Source organism: Furipterus horrens, unplaced genomic scaffold (genome assembly GCF_987537825.1).
Source record: "Furipterus horrens unplaced genomic scaffold, mFurHor1.1.pri manual_scaffold_5, whole genome shotgun sequence".
Classification (NCBI taxonomy): domain Eukaryota; kingdom Metazoa; phylum Chordata; class Mammalia; order Chiroptera; family Furipteridae; genus Furipterus; species Furipterus horrens.
The window spans coordinates 179,274,626-179,297,275 of NW_028327175.1; the positions used below are offsets into that span (position 1 = coordinate 179,274,626).

A 22,650-nucleotide genomic window follows, 5' to 3' on the forward strand; every position below is an offset into this window, starting at 1 on the left:
ACAGGCTGCTATCTGGGTCTCTCCATATGAGCCTACACCCCAAGAATATAGGGACAGCTCTATCTCCTAATTTCAGCTTGAAGAAGTTTCAGAAAACTGACCTTAAACCCAACTCCCCAGAACCAATAAAACAAAGGCAGGAAACTTAGGTATGAGACCTGGGTTCTGACTGCCTTGGCTGGTGTGGCTCAGTGGGGACGCTGGTTCGATTCCCAGTCAGGGCACATGTCTGGGTTGCGGGCCAGGTCCCCAGTTGGGGGCACATGAGAGGCAACCCCACACTGGTATTTCTCTCCCTTCCCCTCTATAAAAATAAAGTCTTTATAAAAATTTTTTTTAAAAAAGGGTTCTTATAATTCAGGTCTCGTTTCAGCAAGCCCCAAGTAAATCTGCTGCCCCCAGTAACTGCCTATGCCCTGTGGTTATCCTGCTTAACAAAGTTATCTTTTTCTGCTGACAAGATTTTAGTAACTTCCCTATCAATCACTAGCTCCATTTGGACTTTTGAAAGTCCCGCCAACTCTCCCACCCCTTAAAAACCCTGCTCTGTTTCTGCTTGGCGCTCCAGGCTGCCTGGACTCAGCCCACCTGCTTGAACATCCTTCAACAAAGGCTTTGAACTGGTTCACCCGACTCCTCCCTTCCTCCAGGCACAAATCTAACAGTAACAATATATCTGTTCTTGCTAATTTAAGATTCATAAAATGCATTGGTATTTTATTGAATATAAAATTTTTTTTATGTTGTTTATCAACTGTACTACTAACCAAAAGTTATCTTTTATATAACATGACAGAATATTTTGTTACAAGGTACTTTTAAAAATCACACAACTCTGACTGTTAATGCTTTTAATGGGGAGGTACAAAATGCATCAATGCTAAAGACTGTTTTACATACTCATTAGCATAGTAATTAATATAAATTTAGGACTACACACTGTTAAAGCTCAAAAACTACAAAGTTTCCTATAATCTAAGATAATGGAATGGCTCCTCAAGTTTTTACCCACCACCTTTATTAAAATTCTAAATGGTGCAGGGGCAGGGGCAACTAAAAATAAAAGAGGGCTGTTTTTCAGCTGTGGTTCAAAAATTCCAGTGAAGCTGTATGGCAAATGACACTCAGACTGTGGAATTTCCCCAAGAGGGCTTTCTAGATAACAACATCACAAAATCTAAAAGTATTTCCAATACTACATACCAAGGCAAGTTGAGTGGCTTAACAATTTAAAGGCCTGGTAAAAAGGAGTTATGTCACAGAATTTAAAAACAGTATAAATACCATTTCTCTCCTACAGAGAAACTTTTTAAAGTATGGACATGACTTTAAAGATCTTGAAAAAAGCATCAGTTTTTATAAAGCTTCAATAAACACCCCAAGGCACAAGTGTTCAAAACGACCTGTTCTCTAAAATGTCACTGCATTATACTTTTAGAGGTAAAGGTACACTGTGCTTACAGTAAGAGGACATTTAATTTAACCCTAGTTAAAAGCACCAGATAGGTGTCAAGCTCAACTTCCATTTTACACAGGATGCACCAATAACCAACCCTTAGTTTAGGATAATGAATAGTTCAAGTACTACATTTCCAACATGTTTTTGCTCTTTGATTAGTCAGCACTGGGGCTCTTGCCTTTATTTCTTCAAAGAGGTTATGACTATCAGGAGATTGTCTTGAAGCAATTCAGACAGAGCCCTTCTAAAAGAGCTCACTAGATATGACATTTAGAGAAGGAAATAAAAAATCTGTAGTAGCTAAATTTCTTCCAAAAGAAAATAATGTAAAATCTGACATGTGAGCTAAATGTTTTGTAGTACTGTCAAAAATTGCCAAGATGTTGATACACATTTTGGTTTAAAAAAAAAAAAATCACTATATCCTTAAGGTTAATTATTTTTGTGAAATATACTATATATTAATTAAACAGAAGAAATAATGATTTCCACCATGAATGGAAGAAAACCCACAGCAAAGGAAACATCTAAAAAGGATAATCGGAAGATTAAAGAAGTTCACTAGCTTTAATCAACATCTTGATAAATGAACTATTTCATTTTTTAAACTACAGTGTTTTAATGTACTAGTAACAACCCAATGCAAGGAGCCATGGAGGCTTATGAAAGAAATATCCACCAAGATGCTGCATTTCTAGTGTAAGGGTGAATTGAGTTAATACTTTGTAAGAAGGAACTGAATCACCTCAGCTATCAACAAACAGCTTTTTCTTTTACACAATAACTTATAATTTGATGACTTATTTTTCTTAATTAATTCAACATTAGGCAGGAAAGGAACTAAGCTGACTGGTCACACCCAGAAACACAATGATTTGGCAAGCTGCTGTCACTTGGCTCATGAAGTGTGATAATTCGTGGAAGAGTTGCTTGACTCTAGTACTCCATTTCTTCACATCTGTAAAGAAAAGCCCACCGATAAAAAGTCACTTCACTGTAGGATAAAAACATTTCTCCCCAGCTTAAAGTGCTGGCTCATTCATTTCTCAATAAGCTATTAGAATCCACACAGGCTCTAAAAATGCCCCTGACACAACTAACTAAATCTTGAAAGGTCACTTTTAAGTATGACCTAGTTTTGTTAAGCAAGTTCAGGTGAAATACACGAAATTTTATGATTTCTCTCTCTCCCACCCTTACTTGCCTAATTCATTCGATTAATATGATTATGGTTCAATCGGCAAAGTATGAATTCATACATGACAAAACATTTATGAGCAGTAAAGTAATATTTACACTAGTAGCATGTACCCACCTGCAGAGGAGTTCGATACAACCACTTTTCTTTATCAACTTTAAGCTGCATACAGGCAAAGAGATCACAAACTGCTGGGAGGCCATAACGGTCCGGGGGGAAGTTATGGTCCTCCCGTCGGGGTGAATTAAGTAATACTTCCTGCAAGAAGAGAAAAGGGTGGGTTGTTACAAAATGTCTAGAAAGAATAAAATGTTGGGCATTCTCTCTAAAAAGAGCAAAGGTGACAACTGATTCCTCTGCCCCTATACCTTTTCCATAAATAGCAATAAAATAGGCTGGGGTTCCCTCCTCCCCCACCCCACGAGATGGGGATTGGGAACTGAGAAAATGCACAAAAACTTCAGTCTGCATAATCATAAATTCTCCAGTCTGTTGCTAACATGTGTATTTAACATGTTTAAGGATCTGGGCCATTTGCAAGGTCTGGGATTAAGAAAGGAAAAATCTAGTAACTACATTTTAAATGGTGCTATTTTGATGTCTGTGCTCACCTTGGCCTTCTTTCGAAGTAGCCACTTATCTTCTCCTGAGGATAACTGGTTGAGGTTTCCTGTCTTCTTTCCTGGCAAGACCCAGTCAGCTGTGTTAAAGGGAGACCAGGAAGAGACCACAGGGCTTGTAAACTTTTGTTTGCCAGCTTGGTCCTCAGTTGTTGGCACTTCCTTGGGATGTCCTTCTTTGCATGAGGGTGTGATAAGCCACTCTGACAAGGGACTGTTCCTTATCACTTTGAAGGAATCAGCAATTCTAGAAGGAGCCATTGCCTTTGGTGTCTTAGCTTGTTCTGTTGCCTCTTTTCTGGAAGGACAGAGCCACATATTCAGGGAATCTATATGTTTCTCAGATTCAGATTTTGGTTCCACAGGCATACCATTTTTATCCTTTCCTTCTTTCTCCAGCAGCCATTTACAAACAGCTTCCCTCTCACAATTTTCATCACACACACACTCTGCAAAGCTTGTACAGAGCTCATTGGCTTTGCAGACCTCCTCGATTTTATATGGGTCCTGCTGGTTCTGGACAAGCCAATCCTCAATAATCATGCTGGGAGTGGGCAAGGGCTTCTTGGCCTCCATATGGTCATTCAAGCACTTCAGATTGCCCAGGTTTTCAATCTCCACACCTTTGGGCTGGTTGCCCCGACAACTGGTACAGGAATCAGTCTTGACAAGCCAATCGTTCACATTATAGGACTCCTGGAACACCTGGAACAAGAGCTTAAACTTCGCACTGGTTTCACAGCTGCCATTCCCAGGCTTCTCCAGCTTTGGGGACTCCTGGGGAGTCACCAGCCAATCAGAAAGATCCATCTCCTCTTGATCAAGAAGCTCAAGATTCTCAACCTTTTCAGTATCAATGGAGTAAGAACTGGTGGTAGAATCACTGCTACCCTTTTGATAACTTAGTTTTTCAGGAACTTCTTCATGCTTACTTTTGTGGAGCCAGTTTTCCAAGCCCTTTAGGTTGCCCCACACATTATTAAAGAAATTGCAGGCTCTGGCAGAAGTCTACACAAAAAGTACACAATATTAGTTCACCAGAACATTGTGACTAGTCTGGTATTCAATGACAAGAGTTCTCTTTGCCTGTTTACTGCATTACCCAATGTTTCTAAATTTAAGTATACAAAGCCAAGAGACAAGGGGTTGCTCTATTGCAATAATAAAATACATATTTAAATACAAAAAAATATCATTTTCAGCCTTGGCTAGTGTGGCTCAGTGACTGAGCACCAGCCTGCGAACCAAAGGGTCACCAGTTTGATTCCCAGTCAGGGCACATGTCTGGGTTGTGGGCCAGGTCCCCAGTTGTAGGGGCACGTGAAAGGCAAACCACACACTGATGTTTCTCTCCCTCTGTTTCTCCCTCCCTTCCCCTCTCTTTAAAAATAAAATCTTTTTAAAAAATCATTTTCTGCAATTAAAAAACTGAAAAATATTAAAAGCAAACAGAGGAAAGCATTTCTAGCAAGATAGAACAAGAAGTTAGTTCTAACATAATATGCCTTTATTAATAAAGACAAAAATGAGCAAAACCTATGATTAGGCAAATCATAAAAAAGGCTAACAAACATGAAAAACACTTATTTCCTTAATAAAGAAATTCAAAACAAAATTGTTACTTATTGTCAATTTGTTTTTTTTTTAAAGCTTACAAATGACTACTACTACTAGAGAATTTTCTGTGAAGCAAGTACACCTGGTATTCTGCTGGTGGGAAAAGAAATTGGTATCAATTTCCTGGAAAGCCAAGTGGGCAATATGTATCTAAAACTGTACTCTACTAATGCAATTTCTAGGAATTTACTCCTAAGGAACTAACAAAGAAGGTACAGAAATAATTAGCTCCTGAATGTTTAGAGGAACTTTGTTTATATCCAGAAAAGCTGGAGATTAAGTTACAACCAATCAATAAAACATATACTATTAAGGATTTTATGGAAGGAATTAAATGACAGAGAAGTATATTCATGGTCTGTTAGTGAAAAACATCTACTAACCAAAACAGTATGATTTTAAAGTGTATGTATGTATAGAAAAATGAAGTATATAAATAAAAATGTTACAGTGATTATCTCTGAATGTTGGGATAATGGGTTTGTATTTCTTTATATAGTTTTTTCCTAAACTTTCTATCAATAGTGAAGAAATGTCACTATTGTTATTAAAAATTATTAAAAATACATGTTTCCAGACCAGAACTAAAAACTAACCAAAAACGTATTATCTGTTAGTAACTAACCCCATCTACCACTACATCTACCTCAGAAACAATAAAGCAGCAACCCACCTGACTATTCTCCAAGGCATGCTTTTGGGTGAGCCAGTCCTGCAAATTGGTGCTGGGTGTGTAAGAAGTCTGATGACCACTGGCTGATTTGCTTCCAAGGAGCCATTCGCTGAGAGGGACGGCTGTGGTGCTGGATGCTGACTTCTGCTAATCACATAATACTTTGCTACTTAACAAGGCAATGTCAAGTGCAACATAAAGTTCACCAGGAAAGCAGGAGACCCCAGCTCTTTGATCTTAGCTTGGCACTGACCCTTCTTCACAAATTATATGACTTCCCTAAGCCTCCATTTTCACAATTATAAAACAAGGAGTATAGCTGAGCTCTAGGGTTCTTCTCAACTCAAAATGTCTGGAAACCAATATTCCAGTTGCCTTTAGAAGTATATCATCCCTATGAATTATAAAGGAGAGGATCCCCAAGAGAGAACCAACACAATCAGAGCTGATGACAATTTCTTATGAACTAATTGATAACAGTAACTTTCTCTTACTCAGCACTTATAAAAACCCTGCATTTCTATCTGACATTCAGTCTCAAAGAAAGCATTTAATTATATCAACTAATTCATTGCCACTGGTACCTTTTTACAAATATATGGCAGCAAAAAAAAAGATAATTTAGTCAAAGCCCAAAAGAAATTTTAGCCAAGTAATGACTCAGGTATCAGAAACAAAATTATATTTTACCTGCTCTGGCAATGGGATATAGCCTCTTTTTTCCATGAAGGGTCCAATATTTGATGAACTAGCATGAGCCATCAAGTGCTCAGGAATTTGCTATAAAATAAAAGCAAAATAATCGTGTTTATTAATGCTATACTTTCATACCAAAAAAGTGAAATTATAATTCATAAATTTCAAAAGTATTAAGCAAAGCATTACCATTTCTATAGAATAAATATTCTTTATACTAAATTCAATGACCTACAAAGTAGTTATCAAATCTGAGAATTTTCAATCTACTACATAACTATCACCATACAAGAAATTTACCACAATTGGTAGTACTACTACTTTTAACAAGACCCAAATGAGACTAAGTTTGGTTCTTTATAAAAAAAACCAAGCCATAAATTTTATATGAAATATGTCAAAGGTATTTAAAGAGTTAGAAGATGAATTCTTGAGATTACCCATGAATCAATACCACATTCTAAGAACTACCAGCCATAATGCTCCATCAACTTAATCAGAACATGAAATTTCTGAAGTTCATCAAATTCTCAAGAAAGCCACTATTCATGGTAAAAATGTGCTGTTTTTACTACCATCTCTGAGACCACAGGCCTAAGAAGCACACTATGAACTATCTGAGATCAACATTACATACGATGGTCTTGAGGGACCCAAACGTTGTGATGGCCTGGCGCAGAGCAGTTGTGTCTGCTTCAAAAAGTAGGATAGTCGAATCTTCAGGTCTGAGGGTCAAACTGCCCAGTCTGGATAAAAAAATACATAAAACGTTGCTATTTTTAAGGAATATCTATTTCGACTTCACCCAAAACAAAAGTCAAATTGTGAATTATGAGAAATGACTGTACTTTGCTAAGACTCTTAACCAAAGGTAGATGACTTAACCATGCACCAAGTATAATATTAAAAATATAAAGCTAGATGATCTTATTACAGGAACAGAAAAGTAAAGTTAAATTCAACACATGCAATGAGTTACAAAACTGACTTTGTTTTAATATACCGAAGTCAAAGAGCTAAAAATCAAAACAAGCTAAAATTGTCTTTACCTCTCCAGGCACACAGAGACTTGATTGGCTAGATCTTTGTTTTGGGTGCATTCCAGTTGATGAATAAGACAATTGAACTGGCCCAGTAACTATAAGAAAAATGAAACCATCTAGCCACAATGATACTAAAAGCATCAAATGTATCAAAGTTAACAAATAGCACTTGAGATTAAACTTTTGTCTGATCTATATTAAGGCTACAATACAGGAAAGACATTCTCTAGAAACCATAAACCATACTGAAAGCAATTATAGCCTTGCAGCCACCTTACCCAGTAGAGCTGTTGGGCCTGCTGCTGAAGTGTCTCCTCTTTAAGCTGATAGATGAGATCTACCTGTTCATACAACCACACCTCACGGCTTCGAAGGCATTCCAAGTGACGGCTTATGCAGCTGTGAATCTGAGCTTTGATCTAGGAAACACATATTAGCTTCACTACAGTTAAAAAGCACAAAAACTGCTCCCACAAAACAGTGAGGTTCTTAAATTTTTGAGAGTCAAAAATCCTTTCAGCTATCTAATGATATCTACAGAAAATCTCTACAGAAAAATGTCTATATTCAAAATTGTGCCTACAAGCTCTCGGTTTAGTGTCCCAAAGGCCCAAGGACCCAGTTTAAGAATTCCAGCCATAAGGCATACTTATGCTCTAAAATCCTCCTACCATACTTCTCCTAAGAGGATCAGGTTTACTTTAGGTGTCCCAAAGAGATCAAGAGAAAATACAAGAATGTGTCAGGTAATAGTGATCCCTTCAGTTTTATACTTTATGTCTTTCTCACCCTACAAATGAGCAATCCATTTACAGTAGGTCAATGTAATAGAGATGTGCCACTGCATGTAAATAACCAGAGACCAGTAGGGTAGACAATTTAAGTGAAATTATAAACTAAATGTTTCTGGAAGCATAAACAGTGATTCAAAGAGGGGTAAATATAAAAATCCTAAAGGGAAAAAGTCAAAACGGCTAGAAATTATCCATGAGAATCCACATTAAAAACACTTTTAAAACACATTTTTTCTGTATAATAAAGTTGTATTTCAAAGTTATATACTACTACTTGGTCCACCCACTCACCAATAAGAATACTCTTAAGCCAACAGGTCAAACATATTGGGTTGGTCAAACAGTCCATATGGTTTTTTCCCATAAAATAAAAGGCACATTTTTCATTTTCACCAAATACTTTATTGATATGGATATTTTGAGTATGTCAGCTATCTCCTGTGTGGTATAACATCAATTTTCTCAATTAATGTCTCGATTTGATGGCTATCAACTTCAACTGGTCTACCCAACCATGCAGCATCATTCAGTGAGAAATCTCTACAGAAGTTTGCAGACCACTTTTGACATGTTCAATCAGTCACAGCACCTTCTTCCACACACTGCACAGTCTTTGTATTTCAGTTGCGTCTTTACCTTTCTTGAAATAATAAAGCATAATATGCTGAAAATGTTGCTTATTTTCTTCCATCTTCAATATTAAAATGGCTACACAAAAATGCACCAGTTTTGATAAGTTTTTTTAAATGCATGCTATGACAGCTGTCACAGTACAATCTAACAAAATTTTCTCAAATGAAGTTAAAGACAACTAAACGCTAGTAACAGCCACCTTATGGAAAAAAACAAATGAACTTTTTGGCCAACCCAATACTTCATTCCAACTTGCTCTAATAAAGTCCATTTACAGAACCACACTACCAGCAGAACCATGCTACCACCAAGTTAAAAGATGGTAGGGGACAGGATGTAGTGCCATCCTTTATGCATCAAGAATACAAATGAGCAGTACAAGTATAATGCTCATTCATTTTATTTTTTTACTGATGACAGTGCTTGGCACAGGGACCATACCAAAAAGCAATAAAAAACACATGCTGAAGTAATTCTCTAAGGTGGTACAAGGTTTTCCAGACTCTTCTAATATCTGCTTTATTTCCCTTTGGAATTGAAGACATCAACATTTCAGGCAGACCATGTGAGGCATGGGGTGACACTTCCTGTTTGGCACTGAGAAGCCAAGCCCTTGCCCATGCTCTAATCATCCCTGTCCTAAGAGTCCAGACACAGGAAGAGAAATGCATACATCATACCTCTCTCAAGTTATCTTTAATTTGCTGTTCAGCCCGGAGAACACCACCAATAGCAAGCTCCAAGTCCCTCTGTGCGTCACAACACCTCAAAAGAGGTTCTCTCTTACTGGAGCTATTCTGGTCCTGTGAGGTACTCATTCTGCTCACTGTTCCCTTAAAAGAAAAAAAAAAAAAAAAAAAAATCCAAATTGCACCAGAATTACAACCAATAACCACCTGTCAATTATCTCCCAAATGATCATTCCAATCAGCTCCCATTTACTAACTGCTTAGATTACTTCCAACACAGGACCTGGAACATAGTATAGTCATTGTATATTCTTAATAAATACTTCCTCCTCTCTCTGCCCACCACTACTTTGTTCCTGCCATAAAATCCAATGCACCTACTTTAGCAACATTTTACACGTGAACAGATATTTCTGAAAAAATACACCAAAATGTTAGTGTAAACTTCTAGTTATAACACACAGGAGTCATATGGGGCATGTGTTCTTATTTCACAGATTTAGAGGTCAAGACTAAAAGGTCTAGAGGGATCCATAATTACCTTGGGAAAAAAAAAAAAGCTTGATAAACAGTTTAGAACACTGTTTAGATCTCGCATTTATTGAAATTTATTGAGAGGACAGTTTTTGGTTTTTTATTTTTTATGTAATTTTTAAAATTTAGGAACAACTTAGAAATTTATTTCTTCATAGCTAGGAAGTTCTCAAGAACGTATATTTTCCCTGGCTGGTATGGCTCAGTGGATTGAGCACCAACCAGCCTGTGAACCGACAGGTTGCCGGTTCAACTCCCAGTCAAGGAATAATCCTGGTTTGCAGGCCAGGTTTGCAGGGTGTGCAAGAGGAAGTTGACTGATTTTCTCTCCCTCTCTTTCTCCCTCCCTTCCCTTCCCCTCTCTCCCTCTCTTTCTCCCTCCCTTCCCTTCCCCTCTCTGCTAAACAAACAAATAAATAAAAATCTTTAAAGGGTATGCTTCTACAAAGCCTTTTCAAGAAAAACAAAATAAAGACTTTTGCATAGGATTCTGACATATGGGAGGTACCTACAGAAATTAGTGACACTGGGTTCTCTAATAAGATTAGGTTTAGAAGAGGTAAGAAAAGGAAGTGGAAAGAACTGCACATAACGAATGATATAATAATATGAGACAGTGACAGAAGAGCCTCAGAAATGCAATGAAGCAAAGCTTAACAGAAGCCACTGGTGTCTATCCTGGATAGATCTAGAATCAAAGTTGGTTTTTGAAAACTTAGAAAAAGAAAGCAGTGATTGCTATAGCTCAAAATGCATTCATTAAGTCCTACTACACTGAAGTGATTTCCTTCTTGGATACTTTTACTAAACTGACCAGCCAATGTAGTGTTGTAGACACGATATATCTGGACAACAGTTAAGACCTGTGACAAGGTTGTATGCTATCTTTGTGGACAAAGTGAAAGTGAGTACAGGCTAAATAGAGATTAAATCATAAGGTTAATTTTTTTACAAAGTAGTGAAAGGATAATGGACTGAAGCCAGTCTATAAAGATTTTAGAGGTATGTTCCTGTTTTTCCCAATTACTTAACTATTTTCCCTAATGACCTGAATGAAAACACAGAAGGCAGACATTTAAGTTGGTGATAACATGGAACTGTGAAAGAAACAGATTCCAAAACAATATCCACAAAGCTGTTAAGTCTTATAAAATAAAATGTAAATATTTTTAAGTTGAATGGGGGAGGACAAAGTAGAGGAGAATAAAATTTTTTTTAAGATTTTATTTATTTTTAGAGACAGTAGAAGGGAAGGAGAAAGAGAGGGAGAGAAACATCCATGTGTGAGAGATATATCAACCTGTTGCCTCTCTCACACCCCCAACTGGGGAACCTGACCTGAATGTGCCCTGACTGGGAATCAAACTGGCGTCCTTTTGGTTCGCAGACCAGCACTCAATCCACTGAGCCACATCAGCCAGCGCGAGAATAAATTTTTAAAAGGATGGAGATTTTTAACTGAATGTGAGCCCTATATGAGGTAGCAGTGTGCTGGGTCTGAGAGGAAAATAACCTATACACTCACTATTTGACTCAATTCATCAAAAGCATATTGATTGTCATAGGACTAATCTGGTCCATGTTTATTAGACTATATTTGAAATTTCTTTCTGCATAACACACTTTGAAAAGAAGCATTTAGAAATGGAAAAGAGGCCTCAAAACCATGAAAAATTTCTCTAGAAGGGAAGCTGTTTAGCCTTGATAAGAGAAGTCTCTTCTCAAATATTTGTAGACAAGTCAAAGAGAAGAATTAAGCTAGTTCAGAATAACCCAAGTAGGAGGAGGAGGATTAACAGGACACGTGTAACTGAGGCTATATATGAACAAACTTTCCAACAGTCTTGAAGGCAATGACCTCAAAGCTAGTTTTCAACTGAACAGCAGCCTATACCCAATGTAGTCCTTGAAATGGCTGACTGCTCATCTGAAACAAAGGGAACTTTGGCTTAAACTGCATTTTCAGGCCTAGGTTGAGGGACAGGTAGCCAGCTAGAAGCATAAAAGGGACAACAGTGTGATCCCCACCCTCAAAAATAAAGCAGTGAGAGGAAGAAGCCCTACAGTAGGCTTTCTTGTGACCATCTCAGCAAAAGATTCACATTCAAGAACTACAGACCTCCTATAAGAAACCAAAGATTCAGCAAACATTCTAAGTTTCCCTTGTTATTTTGTTACCTCAGACTGTTACCTGAGATTTGACAGGAATTCTTAAAATTTTTTCCAACCCTTGAAACACCAGCTGTACCTACTTTTCTGCCTTCCTTTTCATACTGTAAGCTGCCCTATTGTACATAAAGGCAACAGGCATTAGCATACTTGTGGCACATACTGTAGGGACTCTGAAAAATGCCTGCGTAACAAAAGTGAAATGCTGGCTCAGATTTGGAGAGTTGGCGTGTCCTGCGTTACCACAAACCAATTCACTTTGTACTTAGGTTAGTTATATGCAAGGAATGTTTGGCTGTCTTTCAAATGCATTAACCAAATGTCACCTGTGCTAAATTTCCTTCTCTTAGGTCCTCACCATTTACGTGAAATGCCACAATGCCTGGCACAGTATAAAATTTAATCAATAAAATTAAGTTAAAAATGTTGCTTCATAATGTTAAAAAACCCAAAGTTCTAGGTCACATGGGAGACAAATTCAAATGCATACAGTGCTGACTGTATTACTAGATCCCTAAAGTAAGTCTTCTCAATTCAATCACAAGCACTATACAACTCCCTAGAGTAGAATACGGCTAAAAGTACACTTACAAACAGAAGGTAGGATAAGATTTAAAAGTTACAAAACTTTTTCCCCACATACTTATCAAGTTTTCAAATTAAAATGAGCGTTATTCTTCAAAACAGTCATCTTGTTAGAACAAGGTCTTGAGAGCCCACTTGTCAGCCACTCAGAAAACCTATTTCATTTCCTTATGACCAGTCCCAGGATGCTTGTCCCTTTGCTGCCCTTGGCTCTGCCCCTCCTCCCTATGGGGCTTCCACAACAGCTTTCAGATGGGAGCTGTCTATTGCTTGCCCTCTTGTACTCAGAGCTGAAATCAAGAACCCCACTTACACAGGTGAACTCCAATCACAATTAGGTGAAGCTTGAGCTAGCTTTGTGAAATGCCATATCCAGAGAGACTTGTCTGAGGTACCTAGTTCACATTTGCCATTCTCAACAATTCACCATTTGTTTCAGGTTCCAGCACCAATGTAGCAAGCATAATAGTTAAGAGATAACTCTGGGACCTGACAAACCAGAGTTTCAGCTGCATTCACAAGCTTGAGAACCCATGAACTTAACTTCTCTGGCCTCAATTTCCTCTGGGGGGGAAAAAAAATGAAGAAAATAATAGTAGCTACAAAGAGCTGCAGTGAAGTTAAAGTGAGACATTATCTGCGTATAAGCACTTAACCCAGCCCCTGCACACTGTATTTTTTAATACTGTGTTTATTGTTATTATGTTTACCTGAGTTATGGGAACCTTATAAACTTCCACCTTTGGACTATAGAAAGCAGCACTGATGCTAGAAAAGGCTTCGAAGTGAGGGGGCCTGGCTTATTATCATTTAGCCATTTATTAACTCAACAGTCTAAACTAAGTATGCACACTTTTGCCTGTTTTCTAACCTGTGAAAAGATTGAACCAAATCAGCTCTAATTCTAAAACTGAAATCAATGAAAGACTACTAAAAATGTCTCTTATATTCACCTTTACAATACAAACTACTGTCCTACCACCTTCCAAAGAAGATTGCCTCAAATATATTTTTTGAAACAATGATAAAAGTTCAAGTGCTTTCTAGAATTTCCCTGCCTCTAGGATTCCTGTCCTAGGCTTTGAGGGGTAAGGAGGGAGAAACACACATATCTTTCAAACAAGAAAGCTCCAGGAAAACCTGGAGTTTTCCTCAGAGGAAAACTCTATATGCCATATTTGCACAATGTTTTACACAAATCTATTTGTCAAATCTTAAGATCACAGAACCAGAATTAAGCAACTAACCACAAAAGGAGTGAAGTCATTATCATACGGTTTAACCATAAAATTTCCAGAGTTATGACTCACTTATAACTGACATAAACCACAATTTGAGGTTGGAAAAACCTCACTATCTCTTAGTATACTACTGTAATTTTATAGATGAAGCCACAAAGGCCCAGAGAGTTTAAATTACCCATTGGAAGAGCCACAGCCATAAAGTGGAATTTGGGGTCTAGGCCTGGATTTTCTCTCTGACCAACTTATTCTTCCTTTACTGTTTTATCACCCATAAATTATTTTTATTTATCAACACTAGAATTTAAAATTAACATTCCAAAATTTTCATTCCAATTGCCATTTGGGTTACTATTGGAATAACTTTCATTAAGATTCTCAGTCCATTTTCATAGTCCTCAATACATAATAAAAATTTTTCAGAATCTTCTTCCTTAGATAATGCTAACAAAATAAACAGCACCTTTGGATGTCAGAATAATCAAAACACTGCCAAATACCAGTGCCAAGTATGAAGGACAGGAACAAGAGACCTAGATTCCGATCCCATACCTGTATCACAACCTTTCAGTTCCATTTGTCTGTCTGAATGAAGGCTTGGACCAGATCATCTCTAACTACAGCTTATAGCTCTGTCCCACTTCCCACCTATCCCTCCTCTCAAAAAAGAATTAAAAAAGGCCCATTTTTAAATTATTTTCCTGCCATCTGAATCACTGCTAGAACCCCAAGCCCTATAAACACAATCCACAACATGCCTACTGTTCCGCTGATTACTTAATTCAAAAAACTGCCAACTTGGTTATCTTCGATGAGGCAATACATATACAGGGGTGGACAAAATACATTTACAGTTGTGAGTATCTGAAAATTAATTCTTGTATTATTATTTCTTAATTATTGTATTGTTTGTTGGTATTACAAATGTAAACCTACTCTTGTCCACCATGTATCTGACCGTATGTACAAATTTTCAGGGGAAAATTATAAAATAATATTACGCATTCAATCTTTTTTACTTCACAGGCTCCTTAAGTTAAAAAAAATAAAGGTTTTTTAATACCATATTCATTAACTCAAGGGTCATATATATCTTATCCTGGCCCCAGCCCATTTTTAATTCTTTATTAATAAAGACAAGCTATTTCTGATATTCAGAATTCGATTCTCTGTAATTTTTTAAACCCACACAAATAAATAATCCTTTACACAAAACAGGCTACACCTGACTGCTGTGGCTCAGTGGATTGAGCATCGGCCTGCGAGCCAAGTGTCGCTGGTTCGATTCCCAGTCAGGGCATATGACTAGGTTGCACGCCAGGTCCCCAGCTGGGGGCGTGTGAGAGGTAACCACATATTAATGTTTCTCTCCCTCTCTTTCTCCTTTCCCCTCTCTCTAAAAACAGATAAATAAAATAATATTAATAAATAAAGAGATCAGGCATTAACTTTAAAAAAAACAGGCTAATAATAAATTCACAAGAGCATATTTTAAGGTTAACACTTCAGAGATTGCCGCTCTCAGATTTGTCTACTTTTAAAAAAGTGACTATGAGCAATCAATCCCAGGTAATCAACTTTCCGGAAGAGCTGAAAACTGACCACAATACCAGCCTTTAACATCTAATGCCAAGTAAGGCTTATCTAGTTCAAAAGTAACAGTGACTCACGTACACTTTCTTAAGAGCCACAGTCTCCCTACTAAGCCCTCGGCCCTGCGCTCTCTGGGAACCGCAGCCGCGCTTCACTCTGGGCTTCGGAGTGGGCACCATGCCGCTCAGCATGCATACGCACAGGTGCGGCCGCAGGGCCCTGCAAGGCCCGCCGAACCCGAGGGCTCCCGTCACGACCCTGAGCTGCCAACATACCTCGAAGACCAGGTCTCCACAGTCTGAGATGCCAGGAGAGCCCAAGGCTAAGGAAAGGTCTCCAAGCCTGCGAATTGTCACCCTGCTCACCAGACGGGCGGTGGCCACCAGCAGCCGGGAGCGCAAACGTAGGCGTGGTGCAGGAGACTCCGCCCTCTCAGTCGGCCCAATCGGCCCTCCAGGCCTCCGGAAACCCCAGCCAGTCTCCAGTGAGGCTCAGGAATGGCTGCAACAATGACTAAGCTCGCAGCTGGGCGCCTCCATCTCCGCCCCAGCCCAGCCGCTCACGGCAGAAAGAGTTCGCAGAGCCCCGGGGCGCCTCTTCAACCTCTCTTTGGTCCATCTGCTCCAGCGTTCAGCGTGTATCCACACAACCCTCCTCACCCCGAATCGTCAAGACATTTATGATTTAAGGATTTTGCTGCTAATCACTACAGAGACATAACAAACGTGGGACAAAGCTTACCGAATTACTATGGGGAATGTTTCTGGCCTATACCTTGTGACTCCCTCTGCGATTATCACTGTCAGCCCAGCTGGGGTTCAGCCCTGGGGTTTTGCTTCAGGCGCTCAGACATCTCACATCTCTGACACACCTCTACCAGTAACCTCAGACCCCCTACCCCACCCCTGGGTCTGTTTGGTTCGTTCTCACACACACACACACACACACACACACACACACACACTCCCACACGGCCTCAGTCCAGCGCTCTTTTAATACTCATGGGTGCTTTATCACTAAACAAAAGTCTACTGAGCTTCTTCTAGATGCCAAGCACTATTCTAGGTAATGTGACTGCAGAAGTTAAATTGAGAGCACTACCTGGAGGCAATAATACAATACACAGTCATTAAGGAGATGGACCCCTTTGGGTACAAAACCTGGCTCTATTACTCAGATGCTGTGTAACCTTAGGCAAGTCACTTAACCAATCTGTGCCTCAATGTAAAATGGGGACAATAATAATGAACAAAGTCAATGAGAATTACATTAAGTAATATGTGTTAAATGGTTAGGACAGTGCCTGGCACACATTAGTACTTCCTGCCTGATGATTTTCATGTCCATGGTACTTCGAACTGGCTAGAAGACAAAATCTAGATAGTACTGTCATTCCCTTTCAATTAATTTTTTAAATGTAAAGTGCTTGCTCTTGTCTATGCACATGAAGCTATTTTTGTAAATAGTAAAGCAAGACCACACAACAACAACAAAAAAGGGTACACTAGCCTTGGCTGATGTGGCCCAGTGGATTGAGTTCTGGTGTGTGAATCAAAAGGTCGCCGGTTCGAAACCCAGTCAGGGCACGTACCTGGGTTGCAGGCCAGGTCCTCAACTGGGGGGCTTGTGAGAGGCAACCAGTGGATGTCTAAAAATAAATAAAATCTTCAGGAAAAAAAGGGTAGGGAACACTAACGACCACCATCCTCAATTAAGCATCCCTCAGATTTCAGATGAACAGAGTTTGTTGAGGAGCCTGCTTTATCCGTGATGCACAGCCTCTTGAATCCCATTTTCAGGCATTTGGTACCAAAAATAAAGAGGAAACAATTTCTCTTTATTCAAAATACTTTTACTAGGTAACATTTTGTGAAGATACAAAACAAAACAAACAAACAAAAACAACTAGACATACCTCTGAATGATGAAAATTTTAAAATGTATGGCCCTTTGTACTTTCAGTCAATGGCGGGAAAGGAGGAATTTTCAGTTTATTAAATATAGCTAATGCCAAGAACTTTGATCTCTCTTTTATGTGCCCCTATAAAATAGTCACAATGTTGACCATCACCTCATAACCAATGGTCTCTATGCCCTTTCTAAAAGATGATCAAGGCATCAACACACTAAATGCTCCAGCTCTCCCTCAGTTGAATTCCCACTGAGATACACAATTACTGAGTCAGTGTTCATTCTTTCAGCTTAAGCCAGCTTTAGCTGTTACCACAATATAATGATGTGATGTCATTTTAAAAATCTATTAGAATTCTGCATTCAGACTATTTTGCAGGCATCTCTTTACTCCCTTAAGCTGCGTTATTTGCCCTTAGATCTTTATAAAATGTTTAGGTGCTAAAAGGGAAAAATTCATAAAGCATTCTACTCCTCTTCTGCTTCAAGATTTTTACTCTGTCTCATTTCCTAGTAGATCAACTCATCTAGAGAAAGCACAAACTCTAACTCTCCACTGGCTTCACACTTTGCTTACAGGATAAAGTCCAAATTTCTTATAAGGCAATAAAATTCTCTATTTTCTGGCTTCAGCTTGACTCTTCTGCAGTCTCTCCAGAGCAGCCCCAACACCATGACCCACCAGAAAGCTTGTTCCATGCAGAGTCCAGGCTGATTCATCTTGTCCATTTTGGCTCTCCCACTCTCTACCAGCAATGCCAGTTCCTTCCTATCCACTTTTCTGACTATGCTCAAGTCACAGCCATTATTAAACCTTTCCTGACCAAGCACCCCATTCTTCAATAGTTTTGGCCAACACAGTTAGCTGCTGCTTCCTCTGGGCCCATTGTAATCTGTACAGGTTTCCAGAATGACACCTGTACCATGTTATCCTTACTGTTACACATCTACCTCCTTAGCCTGAGAGCTCTCCAAGAGAAGGGACTGTGTCTTATTTGGATTTGTACATCCTAATGCTGAACAGGTAGCCTGGTATCAGTATCTTGACATTACTAATCCCCTTCACATTCTTTGTGCACTACTGAATTGACAGAAAAAGAGGGGTGTCCCCAGAGTTGTGCAATGCTGTGGCCCGAAACTCAAAAGAGGCTTAATACGTGTTTGATTAATGGATGGATGAGTAAATGATAAATGCTTAAATTCAGACCAGCCACAATAAGTATGGCACAGTTCTGCTTTGAACATAGATAATCAGCTTGGTGTCCCACTAAGGTCTTCACTAGTTCAGGAAGTTTTTTCAGAAGTGGAAGTGTTTCTATTACTTTTAGTTTTCTTTCAAACAAGATAAAACTGGCAAGGGTACTGCTACTGAAACCATGATCCCAGGATAGGTGCTAAGATAAAGTGTCTTTTCTGATGCCAGACCCATCAAAGCTTAGCTGAACAGATCCACAAGCACCAGCAGGTTTGTCAATTAATACAGTCATTACTGTATTTACAGCCAACTCAGATTTTGCAGTGCCAGACATTTCAGCTGACATCACAGAAGTTTGATAGGCTTTTAAAACTGGGGCTGTGCCCTAATTTCAACTTGAAATTTCTCACCATAATATAGTCAAGGACAGAAAAAACATGTTATTTATCTATCATCACAGTAATAATACCACTTTATCCCTGATTTTATATGGTAAACATGTTGTGTTTTTCCCCCACATACGTAAACAAGTGATAAAATAATTTTCTTCCTGTAAAGCCTGGAGAACTAGCAACAATACAAAAATAAAACTCAATATATACCCAAGATTATGTTCTCATGAAATCTGTAATCGTCCAAGTATTAAAACTTAACTTATCTACAACAAAATAGACAAGCAAAAAGTTTTAACCTATTTTGTCAGTTATTCACGTCTTCAATGAACGAAATTGCTACATTTAGTTATTAAGATTGTATGTATGCACTCAACAAATATTTACTGAGTGCCTAAGCTGACATACATACACTGTGATAGTCCCTGAGGACGTAATCGTGAACTTGCCATATACAGCCGTAATTTTCATCTGGTGTGCCGCAAGAATTTTTAAAACATGCAATACCTGACTACATAGTCAGAAGCACTGACCTCTTTTGCGTAGACTGTCAAATAAAAAAGACAACAGCCAACACAACAGTCATCTGGTGTGAATTAGTCAAAATTATACCTATTTGCCTGAAAAGTAAAAAGAATGTTTTTTGGTGTGTCATAGAATTTTAGTAATTAGTTTATGTGTGTCAAAAGATTGAAAAAGGTTGAAAATCACTGATCTAGAGAATCTGTGCACCGAGTCACCAAAAACTAAGCAGAAAATACTAATTCTATGAAATAAGAGACCAACATTTAAAAGTCCATCAGCAGCATTAAGTGGCTCTGAATGCCTTCCAGTATGCTCACACTTTACTCTCCCGGGGAAATTATTATAAAACACTAGCCAAGAGGCTCTCAGATGGGAGGAGGGATATGTGTCAAAATATCCTGTGCAATTTTATGAAGCCCCTACACAGGTTCCCAAGATTCTGGCACGGCTAAGCTGATTTAATAAAGTGGGGGTGGGTGGAGTGGGGAGACATAAAATATGTCCTCACCCCTTGAGAATCACATCTCCCTTTCCTTACATAGCTCCCCATGCTCTTCCACCTTTGAAATATCTGTTTGCCCAAAATTAATAATGTAAAGGTTTACTTAGACACAAAATATCATAAAACTTTAGACCTCTAGCATTTTCCCTAGGGAACCAAAGAACAAAAGTTCAATAGAAGAGGGGGAAGGAGAAATAAAATAGAAATGTTACCATACTAGACTTTACATATATTATCTCACTTAATTATCTTAACAAATCTGCAAGCTAGGAAACCTTGGAAAGTGCAAACCAAGTAACTTGCCTAAGCCACAAAGTACATGCACGGGGCCCCACCTCCACTGTAGCATCTAAGTAAGTCTTCTTCAAAGGGTCTGATGTTCTTCAAAATTCAGAAATGTCACATTAGGATCGCAGTGCAGAAACAAGCCAACTATCATTACCTGCCCATCTTTACCCAACCATATTTCCAAATTACTAAGTGAATGTTGCAGTTACGCTATGGTGAAATTTACCTTGATTAGAAAACAACACAAAATGATACGGTGAAAAAAGTTCTTGGCCATCAGATAGACCCTAGCACTGACTTCTGCTATTCTTGATCACATGATCCCGCGTTATAACACATGACAAATAAGGCTATTTATATGATTACTGTTGTCCTCTCGAGATTGTTGGTCAAATTACAAGAGGCAATAAGTAACGCTGTGTGAGCACACGGAGTGCCGGGGGGAAAAGCGTTGTCTTCTTCATGTTTCCACCCAACAGGCTAGGAATTCATATATTCTGGGCACTTTTGGTCCCCACCTCGCTCCAAGAGACAACTGCAAGAGCGAGCAAAAACAAGGTGCTGTCAGAGCCAGGGTCGTGGGGGGCGGGGGCAGGAAAGATGAGGGACACAGGTCGAGAGTGTCTCTGGCTGGGGAGAGGAAGACAGGCCGGGTTCGGCAGGCAGACAGGAGGAGGGGGCGGAGGACATGGGCCGGGTGGGTGGAGGAAGAGGCTGGCCCCGCAAGCGGGGCAGGCCCAAGCCGGTCAGGATAGCCGTCATGGCGCCCCGAGCAGCATGCTGCGTGAATGCCGGAGAAGGCGCGCCAGTCCTTCCCGCCACTCCGATTCTTACCAGATACCAGTGCAATTCCCGGCGATCCGAGGTGACCTTCGATGGAGACACACCGCCTGACACAAGCCAAGGGCTTAAAGGAAGAGTTCTCGCGATAGCACAACCTTCCTCTCACTTCTCACGCCACATGTCTGACAGTGTCGCGAGAGCTCTGCTCGGTTCAGCCCGAAGGCCTTGTCCGCCCTCTAGAGGGCGCAGAGCGCAGGCGTACATTCTTTCCTGTGTTCTAGGTCACTGTCCTTTTGCCCTTCCTGACTAAAGCAGATTAAATGAAATAAACATTTGCTTAAGGCAAACAGTACTGAGGAGTATCCTGAGTGAACCTCTCACGTCAACCGTACTCACAAGGTAGATATTGTTTAGCCTTGACGTACAGATACAATAAATCTCAGAAGATACAAAACTACAAATACTGTATGATTCCATCTATATGAAGTGCATAAAATAGTCAAATTTATAAAGACAGAAAGTAGAAGGGCGTTTGCCACAGGCCTAGTAAAGGTGCATTATTTTTTAATGGGGACACCCTTTCAGTTTGGGGTGATGGGACGTTCTGGATATGGATAGTGGTGATGATAACCCAGCAATGTGAATGTACTTAATACCACTCAATTGTACATTTAACAATGGTTAAAATGTTAAATTTTATGTTATGTGTATTTTGCCACATTTTTAAAATTCAGTAAATAAACATTTGCACCATGTCACACCACAATTTTCTACACTCCACATTTCACCACTCTGTACTTCCCCTCACAATCTGCCCGGTGTGGCGTTATCCACGTTGGAATTTTTTTTTTTTATGTATTTGTGACCAGATGTTAAAATAGGAACCTTTCTGTCTTTTTTATGGCAGAGGTCCCCAATACTCGATGCTAACTGCATCCCACTGTTACTGGAGAAACATTGGTTCTTCTTGACGTCGCAGTAAAGACTTATAGATCAGCAAGCCTATTAGCATGCACACCAAGTTTATCAGGGAATGGGAGAGCAAAAGCAAGGGTAGCCAAAGGCTAGGGTGGCAAATTTGCCCTAGAGTGGCCAGAGAGTCAAGAGACCAAGTCCTTTTTTCTGAGAACACATATAGTTGGCAGGATGGGGGTGAAGAGTTTACATATTGGCTGATGGACAAAGGTGGTGCCAGCTTTCCTTGGGGAAATGTGATTACCCAAACTTAGGTATGGGGGGGAGGGGTGTCTGTTAGCTCAAATCCTTATCCAAATCCAGACTCCATTTGTTCATCATGTTATAAAACACATGAGTGAAGGGAGGCAGTTAATTAAAGTTGGGGCAGTTACCCAGAGTTATTTATGGACTCTTTCTGTAAGCATTAGGGACTTGCTCATAAAACAGATAGTGACCAGATAGGCAACTAACCAAAGTTGATTTATGGGCTTCTTCCCTTAGGTAAGTGTGGACCCTCTCCCGCCTTACTGGCCTTGGGATGAAAGCACAGTTT

The 22,650-nt window shown here is 39.3% G+C and overlaps 1 protein-coding gene across 4 annotated transcripts; it reads right to left on the bottom strand.

Moving 5' to 3' along the window:
- Positions 1-1,598: 1,598 nt before the first annotated feature.
- NCOA4 (nuclear receptor coactivator 4) lies at positions 1,599-21,280 on the bottom strand. 4 transcript variants are annotated; one of them, XM_090278380.1, is made up of 11 exons: positions 21,192-21,280; positions 17,136-17,192; positions 9,414-9,566; positions 7,585-7,725; positions 7,313-7,401; positions 6,901-7,009; positions 6,258-6,347; positions 5,568-5,714; positions 3,269-4,285; positions 2,775-2,915; positions 1,599-2,417 (listed from the first exon to the last, which is right to left on the bottom strand). In XM_090278380.1, the coding sequence occupies exons 3-11, from the start codon at positions 9,549-9,551 to the stop codon at positions 2,412-2,414; spliced, it is 1,878 nt and encodes a 625-aa protein (XP_090134506.1). In that variant the 5' UTR covers positions 9,552-9,566; positions 17,136-17,192; positions 21,192-21,280; the 3' UTR covers positions 1,599-2,411. The 4 variants fall into 4 exon arrangements, with proteins under 4 accessions (XP_090134506.1, XP_090134504.1, XP_090134503.1 ...); XM_090278378.1 differs by lacking the exon at positions 17,136-17,192 and having other exon boundaries at positions 5,568-5,711; positions 21,192-21,251; XM_090278377.1 differs by lacking the exon at positions 17,136-17,192 and having other exon boundaries at positions 21,192-21,251.
- Positions 21,281-22,650: the final 1,370 nt, after the last annotated feature.

Coding starts and splice junctions, on each gene's coding strand:
- NCOA4 (XM_090278380.1), bottom strand. CDS start 9,551: ATGAGTACCTCACAGGACCAGAATAGCTCCAGTAAGAGAGAACCTCTT. Junction 7,402..7,584: donor AGGCCCAACAGCTCTACTGG/GTAAGGTGGCTG, acceptor TTTTTCTTATAG/TTACTGGGCCAGTTCAATTG. Junction 5,715..6,257: donor ATATCCCATTGCCAGAGCAG/GTAAAATATAAT, acceptor TTATGTGATTAG/CAGAAGTCAGCATCCAGCAC.